At 44.7% G+C, this 21,118-nt stretch overlaps 2 protein-coding genes across 2 annotated transcripts in view; one reads left to right on the top strand and one right to left on the bottom strand.

Moving 5' to 3' along the window:
* LOC132996245 (uncharacterized) overlaps positions 1-11,213 on the bottom strand; it is a 31,603-nt gene extending 20,390 nt beyond the window's left edge. Inside the window, exons 1-2 of the mRNA XM_061066588.1 lie at positions 11,100-11,213; positions 9,221-9,350 (exon numbers count right to left, since the gene is read on the bottom strand). Coding sequence (XP_060922571.1) covers positions 9,221-9,350; positions 11,100-11,213 — 244 coding nt within the window. The remainder of the gene's footprint in view (positions 1-9,220; positions 9,351-11,099) is intronic.
* Positions 3,359-21,118, top strand: part of ndrg2 (NDRG family member 2) — an 18,450-nt gene continuing 690 nt past the window's right edge. Inside the window, exons 1-15 of the mRNA XM_061066368.1 lie at positions 3,359-3,446; positions 14,002-14,087; positions 16,308-16,349; positions 16,431-16,536; positions 16,628-16,748; positions 18,149-18,211; positions 18,563-18,623; positions 18,819-18,905; positions 19,206-19,262; positions 19,389-19,492; positions 19,609-19,647; positions 19,741-19,792; positions 20,006-20,053; positions 20,163-20,198; positions 20,322-20,373. Coding sequence (XP_060922351.1) covers positions 14,013-14,087; positions 16,308-16,349; positions 16,431-16,536; positions 16,628-16,748; positions 18,149-18,211; positions 18,563-18,623; positions 18,819-18,905; positions 19,206-19,262; positions 19,389-19,492; positions 19,609-19,647; positions 19,741-19,792; positions 20,006-20,053; positions 20,163-20,198; positions 20,322-20,373 — 943 coding nt within the window. The 5' untranslated portion in view covers positions 3,359-3,446; positions 14,002-14,012. The remainder of the gene's footprint in view (positions 3,447-14,001; positions 14,088-16,307; positions 16,350-16,430; positions 16,537-16,627; positions 16,749-18,148; positions 18,212-18,562; positions 18,624-18,818; positions 18,906-19,205; positions 19,263-19,388; positions 19,493-19,608; positions 19,648-19,740; positions 19,793-20,005; positions 20,054-20,162; positions 20,199-20,321; positions 20,374-21,118) is intronic.

Raw genomic sequence — 21,118 nt, forward strand, 5'->3', positions numbered from 1 at the left:
ATCAGATGATTGTTTCTCTGATAATAATCAGGACAATATTCACAGCCTGTAACTTTAAAGTCTATAATTCCCATGAGAACATCACAATGTTTGATTTGTTTCTAAATCAACTTTTCTTAAATCAAATTATCTTTTGGCAAATGAATCAATGAATCAGGTATAAAATTAGACTTTTTTCATGTGTCGGGCATCAAATAATAAATTTAAAGAAAATATAATTTCCACTTTCTAACGGTTCTTCAACAATCACAATTTAGTCTCAAATAAAAGTTATTGAAGTGCATGTAACAGAATTCATGCGTCTGGTTACCTCAGCAAATAGATAAAGACATTTCAGTTCCAGCAGCTGTTGCTGTGGTTGGACAAACATCTAATAAACACTTTGCATTCATAGAATAAAAGTTTCTGATACTCACAGAATAAGGACAGCACCCGGAGCAAAGAGTTCCCCATGGTCCCATCCAGCAGCGCCACTCAGACACACTTCAAGACAGGTGGAGAATCAGTGGAACACATCTCTTATCAACATGAGAGAGGGAGGTGTTGGTGCACTTCTGTTTCCTGGGTCAGTTTCCTTCTTCACAGGAACCTCACACCCCCACTCTGAGGCTGCTTGTACTTTAATACGTTTCTGTTGCTGTCGAGCCACCGTGATAGAAATCAGCACACGTCCCTGCACCAGACAGAACTGTGGTCCTGATAGTTACTGGACATTTAGAATTATATGATATCTGAAATAATGGGGATAGCAATGATGGAAATTTAATACAGTAAAAAAGAAAAAGTAGTATTGCCTCAAATATGTCTTCAGTGTAAAATATCTTTTTAGATTATGATCATTTCATGTTGTGACACATTTTGATGACAGGAAACAACGTTGACTGACAGGAAACATGCAATCAGATGTTAAAACGCACGCAACATGTTTCTGCTAATTCTAATTCCAAAGAAGTCTATATCACAGATAACTGATCTGTGATATCTATAAAAGCTGACATTCTACTGATTGCTTACTACTGATTTACATGTTTGCTTCTCTCCCTTCTCAAATCTTTCTCTCTCGCCCCCTCAGCTCTTCTCTCTCGCCCAGACACAACTGTCCTCACTGCACTAACAGTTATTTAGAGCTGCAGGGTCACAGAGATTCAGTTTCAACTGGACCTTGGCCACCACAGCACTGTGAAGTTTATCAAGGAAGCAAATGGAGATGCAAGTCTTCTCAGAGGATTGATTAAAGTATCAGGGTTCAGCAGAACTAATGGCAACACTCCCCTAATGAGACTATGATTAAAAGCACTAAAATTGAATTTGGATGCGCATCAAATTACAAACATTCATCGATATCAGTCAACAAAGTCTGCCAGGGTTTGAAAACTAAATCTAGATTCATGCTTTATTCCATTAGAAATAAGTGAAATGTATTAAGAAAATGTCTCCTATTAATAACCCATAGCCTGATGCACGTTTATTAAAATGTTTATCATTTACTTGATATTTATCATTCTCTGATGCCCCAAGAATGTGCCACAGAAATACAAATCTCAATTAAAAATATTTTTATTGATTTTATTACCTTGTTTATTGACATTGTTAAGAAAGTACTGCTAAGATTCTCAATAAAGATGTATCACTTACTTTAACTTTCGTATCTTCTGTAAATTAAAAGCATAGAAACTTATTGTATTGATTCAATCCTGTTTACATTTATAATATCAGAAATTACTTGGATCACAAAATCTTCATCATTACAAATACATTTTTACGCCTTTTTTTTTGACAGTTTCCTGCTGAATCTTGGAGATAAACTCTGGTTTTTAATAACTTCAGAGTGTTTCTAACTGATCTCGGTTCAGCTTCACTCTCCAGCTGCAGCTGCTTGTTAAGGAGGAAACTTTCTCTTGTTCACACTCACACATCAGAGCTGGAGAGATTTAAAACTGGTGCAGAAAACATCTGGTTTTTCCTCTCCTCCTCTCCTCCTCTTCTCCTTCTCTCCTCCTCCTCTCCGCCTCATCTTATCCTCATCTCCTCCTCTCCTCTCCTCTCCTCTCCTCTCCTCCTTCTCCTCTCCTCTCCTCTCCTCTCCTCTCCTCTCCTCTCCTCTCCTCTCCTCTCCTCTCCTCTCCTCTCCTCTCCTCTCCTCTCCTCTCCTCCTCCTCCTCTCCTCCTCTCCTCCTCTCTTCCTCTCCACTCTTCCTCTCCGCCTCATCTTATCCTCATCTCCTCATCTCCTCCTCTCCTCTTCTCCTTCTCTCCTCCTCCTCTCCTCCTCACCACTCCTCCTCTCCTCTTCTCCTCTTCCCCTCCTCCTCCTCTCCTCCCTCCTCTCCTCCTCCTCTCCTGTCCTCCTCTCCTCCTCTCCTCCTCTCCTCCTCTCCTCCTCTCCTCCTCTCCTCTCCTCCTCTCCTCCTCCTCTCCTCCTCTCCTCCTCCTGTCCTCCTCACCACTCCTCCTCTCCTCCTCACCACTTCTCTCCTCCTCTCCTCTCCGCTCCTCTCCTCCTCCTCCTCCTCCTCCTCCTCTCCTCCTCCTCCTCCTCTCCTCTCCTCCTCTCCTCTTCTCCTCTCCTCCTTCTCCTCCTCTCCTCCTCTCTTCTCCTCTCCTCCTCTCCTCTCCTCCTCTCCTCCTCTCCTCCTCTCCTCCCCTCCTCCTCTCCTCCTCCTCTCCTCTCCTCCTCTCCTCTCCTCTTCTCCTCCTCCTCCTCCTCTCCTCCTCTCCTCTCCTCTTCTCCTCCTCTCCTCCTCTCCTTCTCTCCTCCTCTCCTTCTCTCCTCTCCTCTCCTCCTCTCCTCCTCTCCACCTCTCCTCTCCTCTTCTCCTCTCCTCCTCTCCTCCTCTCCTCCTCTCCTCCTCTCCTCCTGCAGGTGTGTTTATTCCCCTCGGCTCCAGTCGGGACCACTCGGCTGTTCGGCTCCTCAGGATGGACCGTACCACTGCAGCTCTTTAGAGGGGGGGGTGCAGCAGGGAGACCACCAGGGGTTGAACCACACGTGCTAACTCGTTATTGTGGTTCAGACTGAACTAGGACGACCCGAGTTAAACTAACCCGAGTTAAACTAACCCGAGTTAAAATCTAACCATCGCTCAGTTAAATAGAACCAAACAACTGCACTGGTCTGCAGCTTCTCCTGCTCACAGAGGAAAGAACAACAGAAGAGAGAGAGAGAGAGAGAGAGAGAGAGAGAGAGAGAGAGAGAGACGGAGAGAGAGAAGCAGGAATCAGAGGAGGACTACAGGAGAGAGAGAGAGAGAGAGAGAGAGAGAGAGAGAGAGAGAGAGAGAGAGAGAGAAGGAGAGAGATACAGAGAGAGAGAGAGAGAGAGAGAGAGAGAGAGAGAGAGAGAGAGAGAGAGAGAGAGAAGCAGGAATCAGGAATAACGGAGAGGAGACGTGGACTCACCGGAGACACTCGAGACATCAGAGACAGTTTCTGTCCTCCAGAGGAAGGTGAGTTTCTGTTGTTGTTGTTGTTGTTGCGCGTGCACGCGACTCACGCGCAATTTTTACGGTTTCACGAGATTTTTTCCTGCAAAAACAAAAAAAATGCACATTTTCCATTGTTTCATTCTGAAGTGACGTTGCTTTTCAAGGGGGGGGGGGGGGGTGCGAGGGCTGTTGTGAGACGAGCCAATGTCAAAGTCCCCCCCCCCCCTGGTGTTTTGACTGGATCCTGCTGCAAACCTCTGCACGCACGGTGTTAGAGAAGCACGCACGCGCACGCGCCTCATGGACTCGAACAGAATCAACTTTCCCTCACGGAGCGTGCACGCGCGGCTGTGATGGATGCAGTGCGTGTTGTTGACGCGCGCACGTGTAGGCATCGCCAGCGGCTCTTTGTCCCCCCCCCCCCCCTCCTATAGGCGCATCCCTTTGTGCTGTTCCAGAAACACTGCACCCCCCCCCCCCCCCCCATTAAGGTGGTTTTCTGCTCAGATTAGGGGTGTGGGGGGGTAGTGGGGGTGTAGTGTGTTTGTGTGTGTGTGTGTGGGGGGGGGGGAGTTGTTGCCCACGACGCGCCAGAGGAGGCTATTTAATGTCAATGTCAAATGGAGGTGTGTCCCTCGTGTGTGTGCGTGTGCGTGCGTGTGTGTGTGCGTGCGTGTGTGTGTGCGTGTGTGTGTGTGTGTGTGTGTGTGCGTGTGTGTGTGTGTGTGTGTGTGCGCGCGTTCACTGGCTCAGATAAACAAATCACGTAAGGAAGGAAAATAAGAATAAAATAAACGCGAAGACGTGTTTCATAAGAGTCTCCAATATGGAACCTAGGGCTGTGTGTGTGTGTGTGTGTGTGTGTGTGTGTGTGTGTGTGTGTGTTTCATGCCAGACCAAGGACACACACACACACACACACACACGACCAGTGTATTACTAACCACCTCCTAACCAGGACCTCGGAAATGACCTCCTTAACCCACACGGTCCCCATAAGGTCTGCCGGGCCTGACAGGGGCAGTGTTTATGCTGGGTGAGGTCCTGGATATGTGATAACAACCAGACGCAGCCCGAGCCCCTCACCCTAACCCCCCTGAGGCCGAACCCTTACCCTGCCAGGACCTGACTCTGACCCTAAAGCGGGTCTAGACCTCACAACATGTGAGGACCAGTGTCCACACACACGGCTCACACTCCACTCCTGACTCATGGCACATTCAGAGACCTCAAAGCTCTTTGAGTGAAGTGGAGCCCTGCTGATAACATGCACACACACATGCACATGCACACACACACACACCCACACACACACACACATACACACACACACACACACACACACAGACACACACACACACAGACCTGGAGAAGTAGACGTTTGTGAGCTGTGTCAGAAACGAGTCCTCGGCGGGTTGTGGGTCTTTCTCTGTCAGAACTGCTGGTGTGTGTGGACATTTGTGTTAAATACACTTTCACTTTTTATATCAAAATCACGATGTTCTTGCAGCGTTGGAAGGTTCAGTTCAGTGTGATGTCCCTCATGCACATGGTTCTGTTTTCATCTCCTGAGGTTTTGAGGTTAGGGTTAGGACGAAGCAGCTGAACAGGATTGTGTTTGTGTTTGTGCTCGAAGCAACGAGCAGTGATATCTGTCATTATACACAAACTTTTCTCTGTTTCTTCTCTGATCTGCAACAAGGAAGTTGCAAACACCTCAGTTGTGTTGTGGTGGAAAAGTCAAAGAGACGGCAGCTACAATGTCCACAATGTCCACGGGGAAGTAACTTGTTATCGAAACCCCCCCACAGAGAATAATTCATAGATCTTGATGACAAGAATCTGGCGTATTTAGGGATCTGATATCTATGAGTGTGTAGCTTGATTGAATTTAATGGGACTGTTTGGAAGATTTGCATAAAATGTCACAGAGGCTCTGGACTAGTGTCAGAAACTTGGACTCTGGGCAGAAAAGGTCTCTGGTTCGTCTCTGGTTCGACTCCACGGAGAAACAACAAAAAGACAAACCTGGATTGATCTGTCCAAAAATCCAAGAGGATTCTCCCTACCCTGTCTGGTGCCCCTGAGCAAGGCACCTTACTCCCCCAACATCTGCTCCCCGGGCGCCGTACATGGCCGCTCACTGCTCTGTGTGTCCTGCACCAGATGGGTTAAAAGCAGAGGTTACGTTTCCCTCCTTGCATGTGCATGTCTGTGCATGTGTTTGGGATAATAAAATGTATCTTAATCTTAATAAAAACTGCAATAGCCTGAATTAAAAATCTGCATCGGATACGATAGGAAACAAACTGAGGAAGCAACATTTCTATCATCTTTGCATCAGTTATTAATAGCAGCCCCAACCCCCTGTCATTATTTTGAAATGTGACCAATCCCTCTCTAGAGCTGGAGTCCCCTGAGGACGTTGTTCCGCTGCTGATGAGTCGTGTCCTTCATGGTCAAAAATAAACCGTCCAGCTGTAACCGCCCTCCGGTCCGAGTGTTTGTGTTCGGACTCATAATCCGAGGAGATCAACTTGTTGACATCGCTCGGTTCAGTCTTCTCTGATCTGAACTGAAACGTCCATAAATGATAAATCCTGTTTTTTATTTCCTCTGACGAATAGAAGCTTTTGCTGTTAGAACAGTTGAGCGTCCAACCGATCCGCCGTGTTCCATCGTCTCCGCACCACTGAACCTGTCTCCACGGGGACTATCGACCAATCTGACCTCATTACCGAGTCGTGGCCCCATTGTTAGTGACAGTTTGACCTTCTCCACTCCAGGCGCAGTACCATCAAACATCCACCGGGTGCCAACGCATTTCTACCTCCGACACAAGGAGCCATTTCAATGTTTTGATATTGTTTCTATAACTTAGGGCTTTACGATACGATATCGATTGTTATCACGATAAATGGTTTAAAATATTAATATTCCACCTATTTTCTGTTTTCTTTGACAGTTTTTGAGGCATTTTCACCTGTATTTTCTGAATGAAAGCTTCTAATTTAGTTAAGAATGTTCTCTTGTTTTATCACAAAAACACTGTATATTCGTAGGAGACTCATTTCCCAAAAATGTGAAGAAGAAGCTAAAAGTGTTTAAAATTCTAACTGTAGTGAATTAAGGATTCTGGAAATGGTAGCAGGTGGTTGTAACACTTCATATTTAACGTTTCATTCGCACATTTGCTCCGTTTGCCGAAGCACGTCTGCACTTCCTGGGCTATCGATGTTGCCGCTGGGCGACTTCCTGACTTATCGCCACTGTCACCTTCCTGTTGACTCGACCAATATTAACATTTACTCCCCCTGTGTTTGCTGATCCATCAGGGTCGTGGAAGACGAAATGCTCGACCTGTTAAAGTGGTTGTAACGTGGCCAGGCATCAGAATGTGAGGCATTCAATTCTAAACTAAAAATCAAACGTTCTCCATATTTGAGCTTTGAGTCAATGGCCGGATCGCTGCTATGGAATAGAAACAATGACAGTGTAGAGAGGGAGCTCCTCGTGTGTGTGTGTCTGTGTGTAGTGAAGCCAGTAAACAGCTATAATTGGACTGTGATATTGCTTCAGAGGTGGAGTCAGGTCCCAGAATATCAGAGAAGTAAACGCTGCTGTCATCTCGGAGGCTCCTGCTTCTGTTGAGGTGTTGATACTGAAGTCGTCTCCAGCTGTTGGGAGTGAATGAGTCGTGGTTATGATACGACTTCGGTTCGTGGTCGGACGCCAAAGCCTCCGAGGTCACGTGTTGTTGTGACTGTTTGTGTCTCAGTGCTGGTGTTGATGTCTGCGGCTGAAATCGTCTCTTCAGACTTGTGTTGTGTTCACTGCTCAGTAAAAAGCATTGAAGGGACAATGCCAGTTTCATCTGTTGCCACTGGAACAGATGAATAAAGGAAAAAGAACACATTTTATTAATAAAGCTGTATTAACCAATATTTTTACACTAATTAGGAAACACAACCGGTTTTACGTGTAGTTAAATATATATTTATAAATGTTAAATACATTGGCTTTGTTTCCTAAGAAGTTTTAATCAAACCTTTACGACAAAGAATATAATTGAGGCTTGATCTTTAACAGATTGGCCATAAACTTTATTATGAATAAATGTAAATAAATCAGCAAATTTATATCAGCCAACCGATAAAACGCTTATGCTCTGGTTTTAGCTCCTGGTTTTACACTGACTTCGATAACTCACCTGTCTAGCTTAGTAGACAGGAGACAAACCATGTGACTGCCTCATAAACAAAATGGAGCATTGAGCAGATAAAGATCCAGATGTTTTCCTCAGGAGGACGAGACCGAAACAGCTGCAAGTTGGACTTTAACTTCTTTAGGTGGAGAGAAACACAAATGCAGCTGTTTATACGTTCTTTCCCTTGATGGGTAAATGGCGTCAGAGATAAACTCCGTGACTGAATATCATCGGCTAAAAATAAAGAAATCCACCGTGAGTTTGTCTAAATTCCGGTGTGTAATAAAAAGCATAATCTAGATATATTTAAACAAACGTTTGATGAGTTTTGTTTATTCCCATTCCAGTTGTTTCCTGTGTGACCCACAGTGCAGCCCACCGTAACTAACGTGGTCTAATGCAGCTCTCCTGCCTGTTGGCACCGACTGAAAACATTGATTCTTCTGTGTTGACAGCGGAAGCCGCTCAGTGTGTTAGAAGCTACGCCAACGTTACACGAGAGTCGTGGAAATACAAAGCAAACACTGAGATTCGTGCTCAGGGCGACGGGGAATAAATCGTTTGGATGGAAACCAAAGCAAAGCAAACACAGAGGAAACCGGCTTTTCCCACTTAGACTGTAAACACCCACTGTTCCTGAGTAGAAGTAAAACACCAGCATGTCACCGGTCATATAGAAAAAGGTTTTATAGTTGAATTGTGTCATTAATCGTTCATAAATGTGTATTTTGCAGCCCTTGTGTACTTGTGTGTTTAAACGTGGAAAGGTCAGTTATTTTAATTCAACTCCTTGTGTTTCAGTTTGGCTCGAACGTGCACTACTACTGGTTCCTGTAACGTGGGCTGAGATGTATTTTTACAGCCCGTACAGTACAGACAGCTGATGACTACACAGTGTGTAGGTGTGTGAGTCTCATCTCGTAAATGTGTGTGTGTGTTTCTCATCTGAACTGTTATCATCAGAAACTTGGCTCCTGCAGATTCGTCTGTGTGAGGAGTATTGATTTCATTTCCATCTCTCTCCTGTGTGGGAGGAGCTTCTGGGTCAGAGCGTACGGGTTGTTCACAGCGTAGGTGTTTGAGATTACAGCAGGTTCCATATGCTGGCATCTAGGCCAGTGTGTGGAAGTGTGTGTCTGTGTGTGTGTGGGGGGGCTGCCCAGTAGTTTGCCTGATGGCTGGAGGCCAGGTGCAGATAGGCCAGGCAGCACAAAGCCCTGTCTGTTCCACACAGAACTTCACTTCACACTATTTAAAGACAGACGCTCTTCACGAACTCCATTCATATTTCACATGTCGGTCGGGTTTTGAATTTCCTGGAATATTCTCTACAAGGTGCAAAACTCGCACTGTATTGCTGCGATTTCTTCAGATGTGTGGTGAGGTCGAAGGTGACAGGTTCACGATGTGCGTGCACGTGTACGAGCGTGCATGTGCGTGTGGAGCATTCCACACACACATGCACAATTACATAATCAGGAATCTTTGTCAATAGAGCCGAGCGGTGCAGAGAGGAAGTGTTGGAGATGTCGGTGGCGTTCCTCCGCTGCTGCTGCTCCGCGCAACTTCCAAGAGAAGTGAGGAGAACGTCTGCTGTTGTGTCCCAGGTTGCCTAGCAACAAGGACCGGCTGCTGCTGAGGAGACGGCCTGAGGACGGTTTCACCTGAGTGTAGAAGTGTCTGCTGTTAGATCCTGGAAGTAGCTCGTAGAAGGGATTCTGTGGTGAGAATTAAAAAAAAAACATCAAATTCACTGCCATAATAATCAGAAATACTTGTAATGTAACTTCATACTTTAAAGATACATAAAATCCCTGGAAATACGACATAACTACCGTGTGTGTGTGTGTCCTGGAAGCTGCTTTAAGAAGAGTTGTGTTAAGCTGCAGCAGCAATCAGCTCCAACGCATCAATATACCCCAGCTGGAAGGTCAGTGTGTGTGTGTGTGTGTGTGTGTGTGTGTGTGTGTTAGTGTGTTTATAGCATGAATTGAACAGTTGACCCATCTGAGTCAGTCACTATTTCTCTTTTCTGTTTTCAAACGAGCTGAACAAACTCCTCAGTCCTCACAGATCTGCCTGAACCACATAAACCGATATCTTTACATGAGGTAATAAGTTGAGATGAATCATTGCTTCACTTCACTGTGACACGTTCTCACAGCCGCTGAGCGAACAAGCGGAGACGTCAGATGTTCACGGGCGAGTTTCAAAGTGAGTTCATAAGAGAACAAACCCATTTTTGGAGCTTATTAATAGACTGAAGTTGTGAAACGTTTTTGTGTTGAGGTTTGACGTCTTTTATGGCAGGTATCGTTGTGCAAAGACATATTTTATCTCTTGTCGAAGCACATTTACGGACTGTTGTGGTGCTATTGAAGAATATAGGAGGAAATTACAACTTTCACCAGCTTTGATCAAACGATTCAAGATATAAAACTTCCAAAAACGACTCAAATTTGATGTTATATCGTTTAGTTCGACCCACAATTAACAACCGTAAAATACATTTAATAACAAAGAGACAAAACTAAGTTTTTCTGCATTTTTATTGACATTTTCTTGTTGGGGATTTGATAACCTTTATAGATCATATTCTTGTTTACTTCAGTCGAAGCACATCTGTGCACTGACGCATTTCAAGCTGATGCCAGGTGTGTTTTTCCTCCCCCCCCCCCTCGGTCATTAACGTCATATAACACTCGGGCGAACTCGGGGGTAATGCACAGAAACATACGTTTGCTGAAATCCCCGATGCTACCAAGCGACGGCTCAGGAGCTTGTTTGCGTTGAGGGTCCATACACACAGGTCATGGACCAGTGAGTGCTATCACAGCAGCAAATACACACACCTAACATGTGTCACATGAACTTATACCTCCTCCTCCAAGGCCGAGAACAACCACACGTGACCGTCTAGTTCTTATTGTGGAATTATAATTATACAGGTAACACGTAACCTAAATGGTTTATCTGTCACAAAACAAGGAAAAGTCAAGATCTGGGTTTTTATACCTTGAAAAATGAACACAAATGTTTTTGAGTTAAACAAAGTGAGAACAGGATCCTGAATCCGGTCTTTTATCGGCATCCGCACCAGAATGTTTTGGGTTCTTCCCGTCGTCAGGCACCATCCGTCCCTCCAGTTTGTTGGTTGTGTGTTTTTTTGCGTAAATCCTGTCAACAAATCAACCAACAGGTGAAAACACAACGTCCCAGGTGGAGGTAGAAGGAGTAAGTATGATGAAGCAGAGGATTCATCTGCTGAAGGAGCTTCGTGAGTGACGGACTGAGAGGCCGCATGTCTGAGGGGAGCTGAGGTCATGATGGAGAGAATAATAGGCGTGAGGAAAAGGAAAAGGACAGAGTTAATCCGCTGGGTGTCGGGCGACGGAGGATTTGACGGAGACAAGGGTCCGGAGTGATGAGCAGAGAGAGAACAGGCGTCTCTGAGCTGCTCTCTTTGCTGGTGTCTCTTCTGGAGACAGGGTGACGCTGAGCTCATCCAGCACCGTGGGCACCGGGGGGGGTCCGGCTCGTCTCGGGGTCTCCATGGTGGCTGCTGCTGAGCTCCCGTCCATTGTTCTCACTCGTTCTCTGCTCTCCGACCTAGCAACAGATCCCCAGGATCCTCAGAGCGACTGCAGGAGGGTGGAAGTGCTCGGAGATGTGAGTTTCCTGAGGCTGTGGAAGTCAGAAGCAGTGGTTATCTGAACTTACTTCTCTATTACATGTGGAGAAAATCCAATACAGTTTGACAAACAACCTTAAACAATTCTACAAGATCTGGCAGCCGTTCTGAGACCACTTGATGGAGATGTAGAGCAGCTATGAGACTCACAATCTGCCTCTCACCTCTTTTCTTGATGTATTTTGTGAACTAGTGATGCATTAATACATTTCATTGTCTTGAGTTGTGCGCCCTGTTTGTTAATTTTGTCTGTTTGTTTGTTTTGTTCTGTTTTTATGCCTTTTTATTTTATTTTAATTTCAATTGACTCTTTTTTCTCTCTTTCTCTTTTCCTTTCATTTTGGCAGAATTTCTTACTTACTCCTAGTATTTGTCTGTTTGTACTTAATTAGCTGAAAAAACCTGATAAACATATTGTTAAGGAGATGTGATTTTCAATCTGTTCAACACTATTTCAAAATGTGAAGGTGTTGAAACGTGTTTCTCTGCGTGTTGAGGGGGCGGAGCTACACACGCAGCAGCCGTGCAACTTCCTGCTCTGCCTGTTGTAAATGACTTTTTTTTTGTTAATCACTGATTAATCTTTGTTTGCCTGCTGCCTGACGCCCTGGATCACATTTCTGATTAATGAGCTTAGTGGGAGGTTGGTTCTGTTTTTATCATTTAATGTTCACATTGTTAAACTTTATGTTTAATTCATCACAGAGGTGACGAGAGAGAGAACAGCAAACCTGCCTAACGGGTTAGGTTTTGTAGTACTTGAAAATTGTGAAATGTGCAAGGATGCAATTACCTCGGTCCCACTTTTATCACCCTGCTGACACACACAGACACACACACACACAGACACACATAAATAAACCCAGCGCAGAGACCCAGGTGTTGAGAACATAAATTACACTCGGGACCGAATCCGTTTCCTGAAGTAATTAATGTTTGTCTGCCGTCACACCTGGGTACCACTGTGTGTGTGTGTGTGTGTGTGTCTTTGTGTGTCTGTGTGTGCACAACTCAGCTTGACTGACACAGTTTGTACGTGACACAATTACATATGTGACTGTTCCTCTCACAATAATACGATAAATGTAAACATTCTGCACACTCGCCTCCAGACGTGGAAGGAGTCAGAGTTTAACCTTTCATCGTTTCAGTCTTTCAGCCCAGGCTCTCTGTACATGTGACCTTACTGCTCAGTGCCCTACTTCAGCTCAGTGTTATTGTGTCTGGGTGCTTTGTTCAGAGCTGCAGCAGCGACACAGAGAGAGAGAGAGAGAGAGAGAGAGAGAGAGAGAGAGAGAGAGAAAGAGAGAGGAATGAGAAGGCAGCAGAGCAGAGCAGTGAGACAGATTCTAATAAAGAGGATGCCTCAGAGAAAGTTTTGACAGCAGCTTCTGAACAGAAACAAATCTAGAAGCAGATTAAAGAAACATCCGGCTGCTATTTGAAGTTGAAGCCTTTTCGTTTCTGAGGATTTTTCTCCACCTCTTCAAAACCAGCTTGATCGAATCCGGTTAAAAACACTGAAAGAAAAGGTTTCACTGTTCCTCTGACTCTTGGTGGAGAAACAGTTCCAATGACTCAAATCCTTCATCCACATTAAGGTTGTGGCTTCAAGTTCACGAGGTAATAAAAAGTGAGAGTGACTGGAAATGTTTTTAAATTCCAGAGTCACTGTGCGGAGACATTGTGTTGAGTTAAAGGATCAAGAGAGGGAGCAGGAGAAAGAGGAGGAAGAGGAGAAGGATGAGAAGAGGGTAGACGACTGGAAGGATGGACAACAACAACAGCTCTGCATGATTATTAAAAAAACAAGCTTGGATTAATTCAGCTTGAGCGATGAACCTGTTGAAATGAGGAAGGAGCACGAGAGGCAACAGGAAGTCAGACGTGATCCGTCTTTATCTTCTCTCCCTCTCTCTGTCTCTCTCTCTCTCTCTCTCTCTCTCTCTCTCTCTCTCTCTCTCTCTCTCTCCCTCTCCCTTTCCCTCTGTGAGGTTTAAATGTCAGACTGAGAATAAAAGCCGTCAGATATAATAACAAGCTGCTGCTCGCTCACTTGTTTTTTAATTCTGTCTTTTTGCCTCCGGACGAGTCAAAGTGCTGTCGTACGACTAATTGGATTTTAAAGAAAAATACTTTTGATTGGACGAGTTTCTTCTGAAAGGCTGAACGAGAGAAATGCAGCTTTAACAAAGCAGTAGAATATCATCGTCTTCTTCTATACAGCTGAAGCTCATTCTGTAAATTATGAGTACATGGGTCAAAGGTCACAGACGAGTGACTGAACTGCACTGGTTGCAGAGGCTCTAGTTCCTCTTCCAGTGCTGAACCATCACATGTGTAGAAAGGCTCTGCTGATGTCCAGTTTGTCCCTTTATCAAATATTTATTTTTGTCTTTGATGCTGAATTTGTCTTTATTCAATTTAAAGATCGTAACAAGGCTCCTCTGCCTTTGAGTCTCTGTCCCGGAATCCTTTTCTGTTCATCACTAGTTAACTCTCATCAGGACCCAGAGGACAAAGTCCTGCACATGGTGTTTAATCACTGTGTGTGTGTGTGTGTGTGTGTGTGTGTGTGTGTCTGTGTGTGTGTGTGTGTGTGTGTGTGTGTGTGTGTGTGAGGATGTAAGTCAAAATAAAAAACCTTTTTAATGCCCTAGTTTCTTTCTCCTGTACAGGAAGTGACACCATGACGACAGAAATGCAGGAGATCGCCATCACGGAGGAGAAGCCTTTACTCACGGGTCAGGCTGACTCCACCAAGGTCAGAGAAACACACACACACACACACACACACACACACACACACACACACACACACACACACACACACATGCTGCATGCGAAGACACACACATGGCATGACATGACAGAGAGAAGAACTAACAGCTCTGTGTAACATACATGATGTGAAACCACACGTCTGTGGCAGAGTAGACGTTTGGTGTGAGGCGCTCTGTTGTCATGGTGATGGTTCGGTGGGGGGGTGAGGGGGGGGGATGCATTAGGCCAATGTCGGGTCTCCATAAAATACAGTGAAACAAGTGTATCTGGTTTGTGTCCTTATAAAACCTACATGTGACAATATGTGTCACAGTTGTGTGCACGGCCTTTTGTGTGTGTGTGTGTGTGTGTGTGTGTGTGTGTGTGTGTGACGTGGAAGCCCTGGGGGGGGGGATGAGGCCTCTGCTGCTGATGTTGCTGAGCAGAAGCTGCAGAGCTGAGGCGTTTGTGTCTCACCGCTGAAACCTGGTGGACAAAGAGCACAACTGCAGCTCCCACCACAAAAACAACACAACTGCACATTCACAAAGAGAGGACAAAATTCAAAGCAACACCATGTGACCTGTGCTGAGCCACAGCGCCCCCTGCAGCCACACGTGGGGATGCATTCTGTTGGGCTGCTGAATATTGGAGATAATAACTTCACAGTCTTTTGACTTTATGTTCACTTGTCCCATTAGAGCATGTAACACAAACCTCAAATCCTTTTAGTGTCTTTGGCAGAATAAAACACAAACTGTTGTTGTTGTTTACTCTGCTCACGCTGACATTGAATCGCCCTTGAGCCTGAAGTTGCTGTGCAAACAGAACATCGTCCACAGGCCCTGGTTTAATCTGAGTTCTTGAATCACACGTTAGCCGAGGGAAAGTCTAGAAATTATGAAATGTAGCACCAGTAGAAACCGATAAAGGTAAATATTGTGATATTTAATGAGCGTAAATTGAAAATGCAGCAGGATCCATCCCGAGCTTCTGCTCTACGATGGAGTTCTAATATGATTTCTATGGATTGAGCCTGTGACCTTCTCAGCTGATCTGTATCTCAGAGCCTCTGAAGCTGCTCATTCATTCTCAGTCTAAATGGATCTGAAGCTGCATCATTCAGAACCTCCCACTGTCCCACTTCCTCCAGAGAATCACCTGCTGGTCTGAAGAGGTTTCTGCTGCTTCTCAGGACCCGACCTGCCTGTGTGCGACTAGGGTTGCAAAGGGGCGTAAAGTTTCCGGTAAACTTCCGGAAACTTTCCACGGGAATATTAAGCTCGGGAATTTTGGGAATTTTGAAAAAACAACAACTATGCAAATTAAACGCTGAGCAATAAAAACATCATTCAAAACTCTATTTTAAAGATGTATGGAACGTTGAGTTTCAAGCCTCCACTGGTCATTCTTCCATCACATGCACAGATAACTCCCAGCATGCTTCACTCTACAGCAGGGCTATTGAGGCCTGCTGTAGAGTGAAGGACTAGTCAGGTAAGTTTCCATGATATTACTGGGAAAATATATTAGCATGCTGATTGAGGATTGTTCATCTGTTCATCTAGACTATTTCCATTCATTTATCCATCAATTGTAAAATATGTTTACAGACGATTCCAATTGTTTGGCTAACTATTTATATCTCTGGCATTGCATTAGTGTTTTTTTACAAACTTTGTTCTCATCTTATTCTACAGAACAATGCCACGTGCACTCTCTCATGTGTGGAGACATTTCACCTCATCCAATGTAGAAGGAAAGGCTGTGTACATTTGCAAATACTGTGCAAAGACCTATGTTAAGAATGACACAACGATGCAGAAGCATATAGTCAAGTGCCCAAAGTTTCCTCAGGGCTCAAATCAGCCTATGACACAACAAAATGTTTATATTTATGTCTGTATATGACAAGGTAAATACAGTTAGTATAAATTACACACAACATTTCCAGTTTATTCCCGTTAATTCCCATTAATTCCCATTAATTCCCGTTAATTCCCGTTAATTCCCGTTAATTCCCGTTAATTCCCGTTAATTCCTAACTTTGAATATTCCCGGAATTTTGCAACCTTAAATATGCCGTGTCAGGGTATCACAACCAAAACGTTTCACTGTTTACAAACTGATATAACAGCTGGGAAATGTATCAGTTAGTCACATGTTTACTAGAAAGAATGAAAGTTTAAATAATCATGATGTCACTGCTCTGTGGTCGCAGGACGCTGAGCTGGTGGCGAGGATTCTCCTGGACCAAGGACAGGTGAGACAGGTGGTCTCTGGTCTTATGATGATAACAGGTTTCTACTGAACTTCACTGTAGATGCTCCCTTGTTCTCTGCAGGAGCACAGTGTGGAGACCCCCCATGGCGTTCTGCACGTCACCCTCCACGGAACCCGGACCACCCGCAGGCCGGCCATCCTCACCTTCCACGACGTGGGCCTGGACAGTGAGTCCCCCCCCCCTGTCCCCTGTCCCTCAGCTCCGTCCAACCTGTCCCTCGTTCACCACTTGTCCTTGTTTCCGTTTGTGTCCGGCAGGTAAGAGCTGCTTCTCTCACCTGTTCAAGTTCGAGGAGATGCAGGAGATCGTGAAGAACTTCACTGTGATCCATATCGATGCCCCGGGGCAGGAGGGGGGGGCGGCGGACTACCCGGCCGGGTAGGACTCTTAGAAACCGCTTTCAGACTCGACCTGTGGGTCAAATCCAGAGAATCGTCTCCAGAGCTTCTCACACTTGTCTTCTACGTGTGTGTGTGAGTGTGTGTGTGTGTGTGTGCCCTCAGCGTCCTGCAGTGACCCATCTTCTTTTTTTCTAAGTAATCTTCTCAGAAATGGAAACAATCTTCTCTTTGAGGCTTAAACCTAATCTCCTCCAGAAACACTTCCAGTTCCCGTCGCTCCATCTTCCTCTGAGTCTCTCGTTAGAGGTTTAAACAAATCCGTCCTTTTCTCTTTCTGTCTCACTTCTCTTCCTCCTGAACTTCTCCTCCCTCCTCTTCTTCACTTTTTGACCTCATTTCAAATCCCTGTAGATAAACATTGACCTGTTAATAAAGATGGACGACGAACCTCCACTTCCTTTCACCTTCTGTGCTTTATATCAAAGAGGCCGTATCTGAAACTCATTTTTTTCATCATGTATTATGATTCTTGTCCAAAATAGTAAGACTGATAATTAGGGTTGCAAAGGGGCGGAAAGTTTCCGGTAAATTTCCGGAAACTTTCCATGGGAAGTTTAGCTCGGGAATTTTGGGAATTAAAAAAAAATAAAAAATACGCAAATTAAACGCTGCGCAATAAAACCATCATTCAAAACTCTATTTTAAAGATGTATGGAACGTTGAGTTTCAACCCTCCACTGGTCATTCTTCCATCACATGCACAGATAACTCCCAGCATGCTTCACTCTACAGCAGGGCTACTGAGGCCTGCTGTAGAGTGAAGGACTAGTCAGGTAAGTTTCCATGATATTACTGGGAAAATATATTAGCATGCTGACTGAGGATTGTTCATCTGTTCATCTAGACTATTTCCATTCATTTATCCATCAATTGTTAAATATGTTTACAGACGATTCCAATTGTTTGGCTAACTATTTATATCTCTGGCATTGCATTAGTGTTTTTTTACAAACTTTTTTCTCATCTTATTCTACAGAACAATGCCACGTGCACTCTCTCATGTGTGGAGACATTTCACCTCATCCAATGTAGAAGGAAAGGCTGTGTACATTTGCAAATACTGTGCAAAGACCTATGTTAAGAATGACACAACGCTGCAGAAGCATATAGTCAAGTGCCCAAAGTTTCCTCAGGGCTCAAATCAGCCTATGACACAACAAAATGTTTATATTTATGTCTGTATATGACAAGGTAAATACAGTTAGTATAAATTACCCACAACATTTCCAGTTTATTTCCCTTAATTCCCTTTAATTCCCGCATATTCCCATGGAAAGTTTCCAACTTTGAATATTCCCGGAATTTTGCAACCCTATTGATAATAGACAAATCGATGTTAACATATGAGCTTTTGTGTATTTAATGTTTCTGCTGAAGATACCAGTACCCCCCCATGGACACCATCGCGGAGATGATTCCTGCCGTGCTCCAGTTCTTCAAGTGAGTTCACGCTAACTTTGTTTTTGACTTCACAACAAGCAGAGTTTCATTTGATGCCAACACACAGCAGACCAAAGCTCGTACAGTAAAGTTATGTTTATATAAAGTTTATAATATAGCACAAAACCCTGTGACACACTAAAGTGATTTTCTGAAGTTATGCACCAAAGATTTGTTGGTAAATCTGCCTCTGATGATACGAGACTAATTAAAGCAAATTTTTACGATCTTGCTTTGAATTCATCTCTAGTTTGTCTTGTAGTTTTTAAGATTTTATTCAAACTACGTCTTAGTAATGATATAAATCTGAATGTTGTCTGATGTTAATAAGTGGGTGTCGCCCTCCGTCAGCTTCCGTACGGTGATCGGAGTGGGGGTGGGGGCAGGAGCCTACATCCTGTCCAAGTTCACAGTGAGTGGCATTATTATTAATAATGATCAGGTCATAATCTGATCAATCAGATAACAGTTACTCACTAATCACGATAACCGGACTCGGACAGTTTCCTGTGACAACACCAACAACATGTTCGATTATGTAGCTAATGAGAACAAAGTGAAATGATATTAATATTAATATTAATTCACGTGTTTCTTCTGTGGTCAGCTGGCGAACCCGGACTCGGTGGAGGGTTTGGTTCTGATCAACATCGACACCAACGCTCGAGGATGGATCGACTGGGCCGCGCAGAAGGTGCGTCCGCTCTCCTTCTTTTATTCTTTCTTTCTTTTCTTCAGTTCCTTTGCTCTCTCCCTCCCTTCCTCCTCCCTTCCTCCTCCCTTCCTCCTCCCAGCTTCCTCTCATAAACACAAACAGGTGTATTATTATAATCCAGTTTGTCCTAATGTGAGTTTTCCATCACTTTAACGATGTTATGTGTCCCCGTGTGTCCTCATGCGTCTCAATATTTCCTCTTGTGTGCTCGTGTATTATTGATCATGTCACTGGTTAACGTATCAGATGATAAACAGTCTTATTGGTTTTCCTCTGCAGCTCAGCTCCGTGACGTCCTCGCTCACCGAGCAGATCCTGTCCCACCTCTTCAGTCAGGTACGAGACAACACGTCCATCACGTGATTAAATCATTTATGTCTAAAATTAGCGTTTGTTAGAGGAAGAGAAACACTGGGGTTCGGTTGCATAACTTCCATGTGTCGTCCCTCTGACGTCCTGCAGGAGGAGCTGTCGTCAAACACCGAGCTGGTTCAGTCTCACCGGGAGCGAATCTCCAAAGCTCCTAACCTGGTGAACATCGAGCTGCTGTGGAAGACGTACAACAGGTGAACAATGGTTTAAATATATATAATAACATATCCTCCACTTGGACAAACAACAGTTGTTTGCTTTTATACATAATTAACTTTACTCATAATCTTCTCTTTTCCTTCTCATCCAGTCGCAGAGACTTGAACATCGACCGCACCTGCACCTTCAAGTAAAGATCCTCCCAACTTTAATCTTTACTCGTCATATTATCTATTGATTTATAAAAGTTAATTCTTCTAATGTCTCCTCCTGTGGACCTCAGGTGTCCAGTGATGCTGGTGGTCGGAGATCAAGCTCCGTACGAGGAAGCTGCTGTGAGTCCCAGCTGATTCCTTCACCTCTGAAATATCTTATCTTCTTTATTTAATGTTCTTATATTTTATATTTCATGTCAAACATCCAAAACCGGCTCCACTTCCTCCAACTATCCAGAAATTAACCTTAAAATCCCACAAAACATCATGTCGTCCTTCTTTTTAACCGGGTATAACTAAAGGATTGCTTGTCTTGCCCTCTGTGACCACCAGGTGGAGTGCAACAGCAAACTGGACCCGACGACGACCTCCTTCCTGAAGGTGACGAACTCTCCTGTGTTTTTATTCATCGTCCGTTTTGTCTCTTCCTCTTTTCTTCTGCTTTGGTTTCTCATCCTCTCGTTCTCACGTCTTCTCTTTCCGAACGCAGATGGCCGACGCCGGCGGTCTCCCTCAGTTGACCCAGGTGACGTCACTTTCTCTCATTCAGAACGTGGAAAATTCATTTAATTTCAAAGTGCTACCGGTTTCCGCCACATGGGGTCGCTGTTACCTGTTGTACTGAGAGAATGAATCTCTTGTGTTGCAGCCGGCGAAACTGACTGAGGCGTTCAAGTACTTTATCCAGGGCATGGGCTACAGTAAGTTCAATATCATATTTATATTATATCATATGAATATATATGGTACAGTGATACATAAAGTACTGGTTGAATTTTATTAAGATTCAAGCTGTAATAGTCTTTTTCTTAAATGTGACTTCATGCTTCTGTGTTTATGTGAACAGATCAGACAATATTCAATGTTTATTTCTCTCTCCCTCTACCTCTCTCTCTCTCTCTCCCCCTCCCTCTCTCTCTCTCTCTCTATCTCTCCCCCTCTCTCTCTATCTCTCTCCCTCACTCCCTCCCTCCCTCTCTCCCTCGCTCTGCCTGTCTCTCTCTCTCCCCCCTCTCTCCCTCTTCCTCTCTCTCTCTCTCTCTCCCCCTCTCTCCCTCTTCCTCTGTCTCTCTCTCTCTCTATCTCTCTCTCTCTGTCTCTCTCTCTCTCTGTCTCTCTCCCTCCCTCTCTCCCTCTCCCTCACTCTCTTTCTCTCTCTCCCTCTCTCTCTCTCTCTCTCTCTCTTTCTCCCTCTCTGTCTCTCACTCTCTCCCTCCCTCTCTCCCTCTCTCTCTCCCTCTCTCCCCCTCTCTGTCTCTCTCCCTCACTCTCTCTCTCTTTCCCTCACTCTCTCTCTCTCTCTCTCTCACCACCTTCCTCCCTCTGTCTCTCTCTCCCTCACTCTCTCTCTCCTCTCTCTCCCTATCTCTCTCTCCCTCATTCCCTCTCTCCCTCCCTCTCTCTCTCTCTCTCTCCCTCACTCTCTCTCCCTCTCTCTCTCCCTCC

This window comes from Limanda limanda, chromosome 22 (genome assembly GCF_963576545.1).
Source record: "Limanda limanda chromosome 22, fLimLim1.1, whole genome shotgun sequence".
Classification (NCBI taxonomy): Eukaryota; Metazoa; Chordata; class Actinopteri; order Pleuronectiformes; family Pleuronectidae; genus Limanda; species Limanda limanda.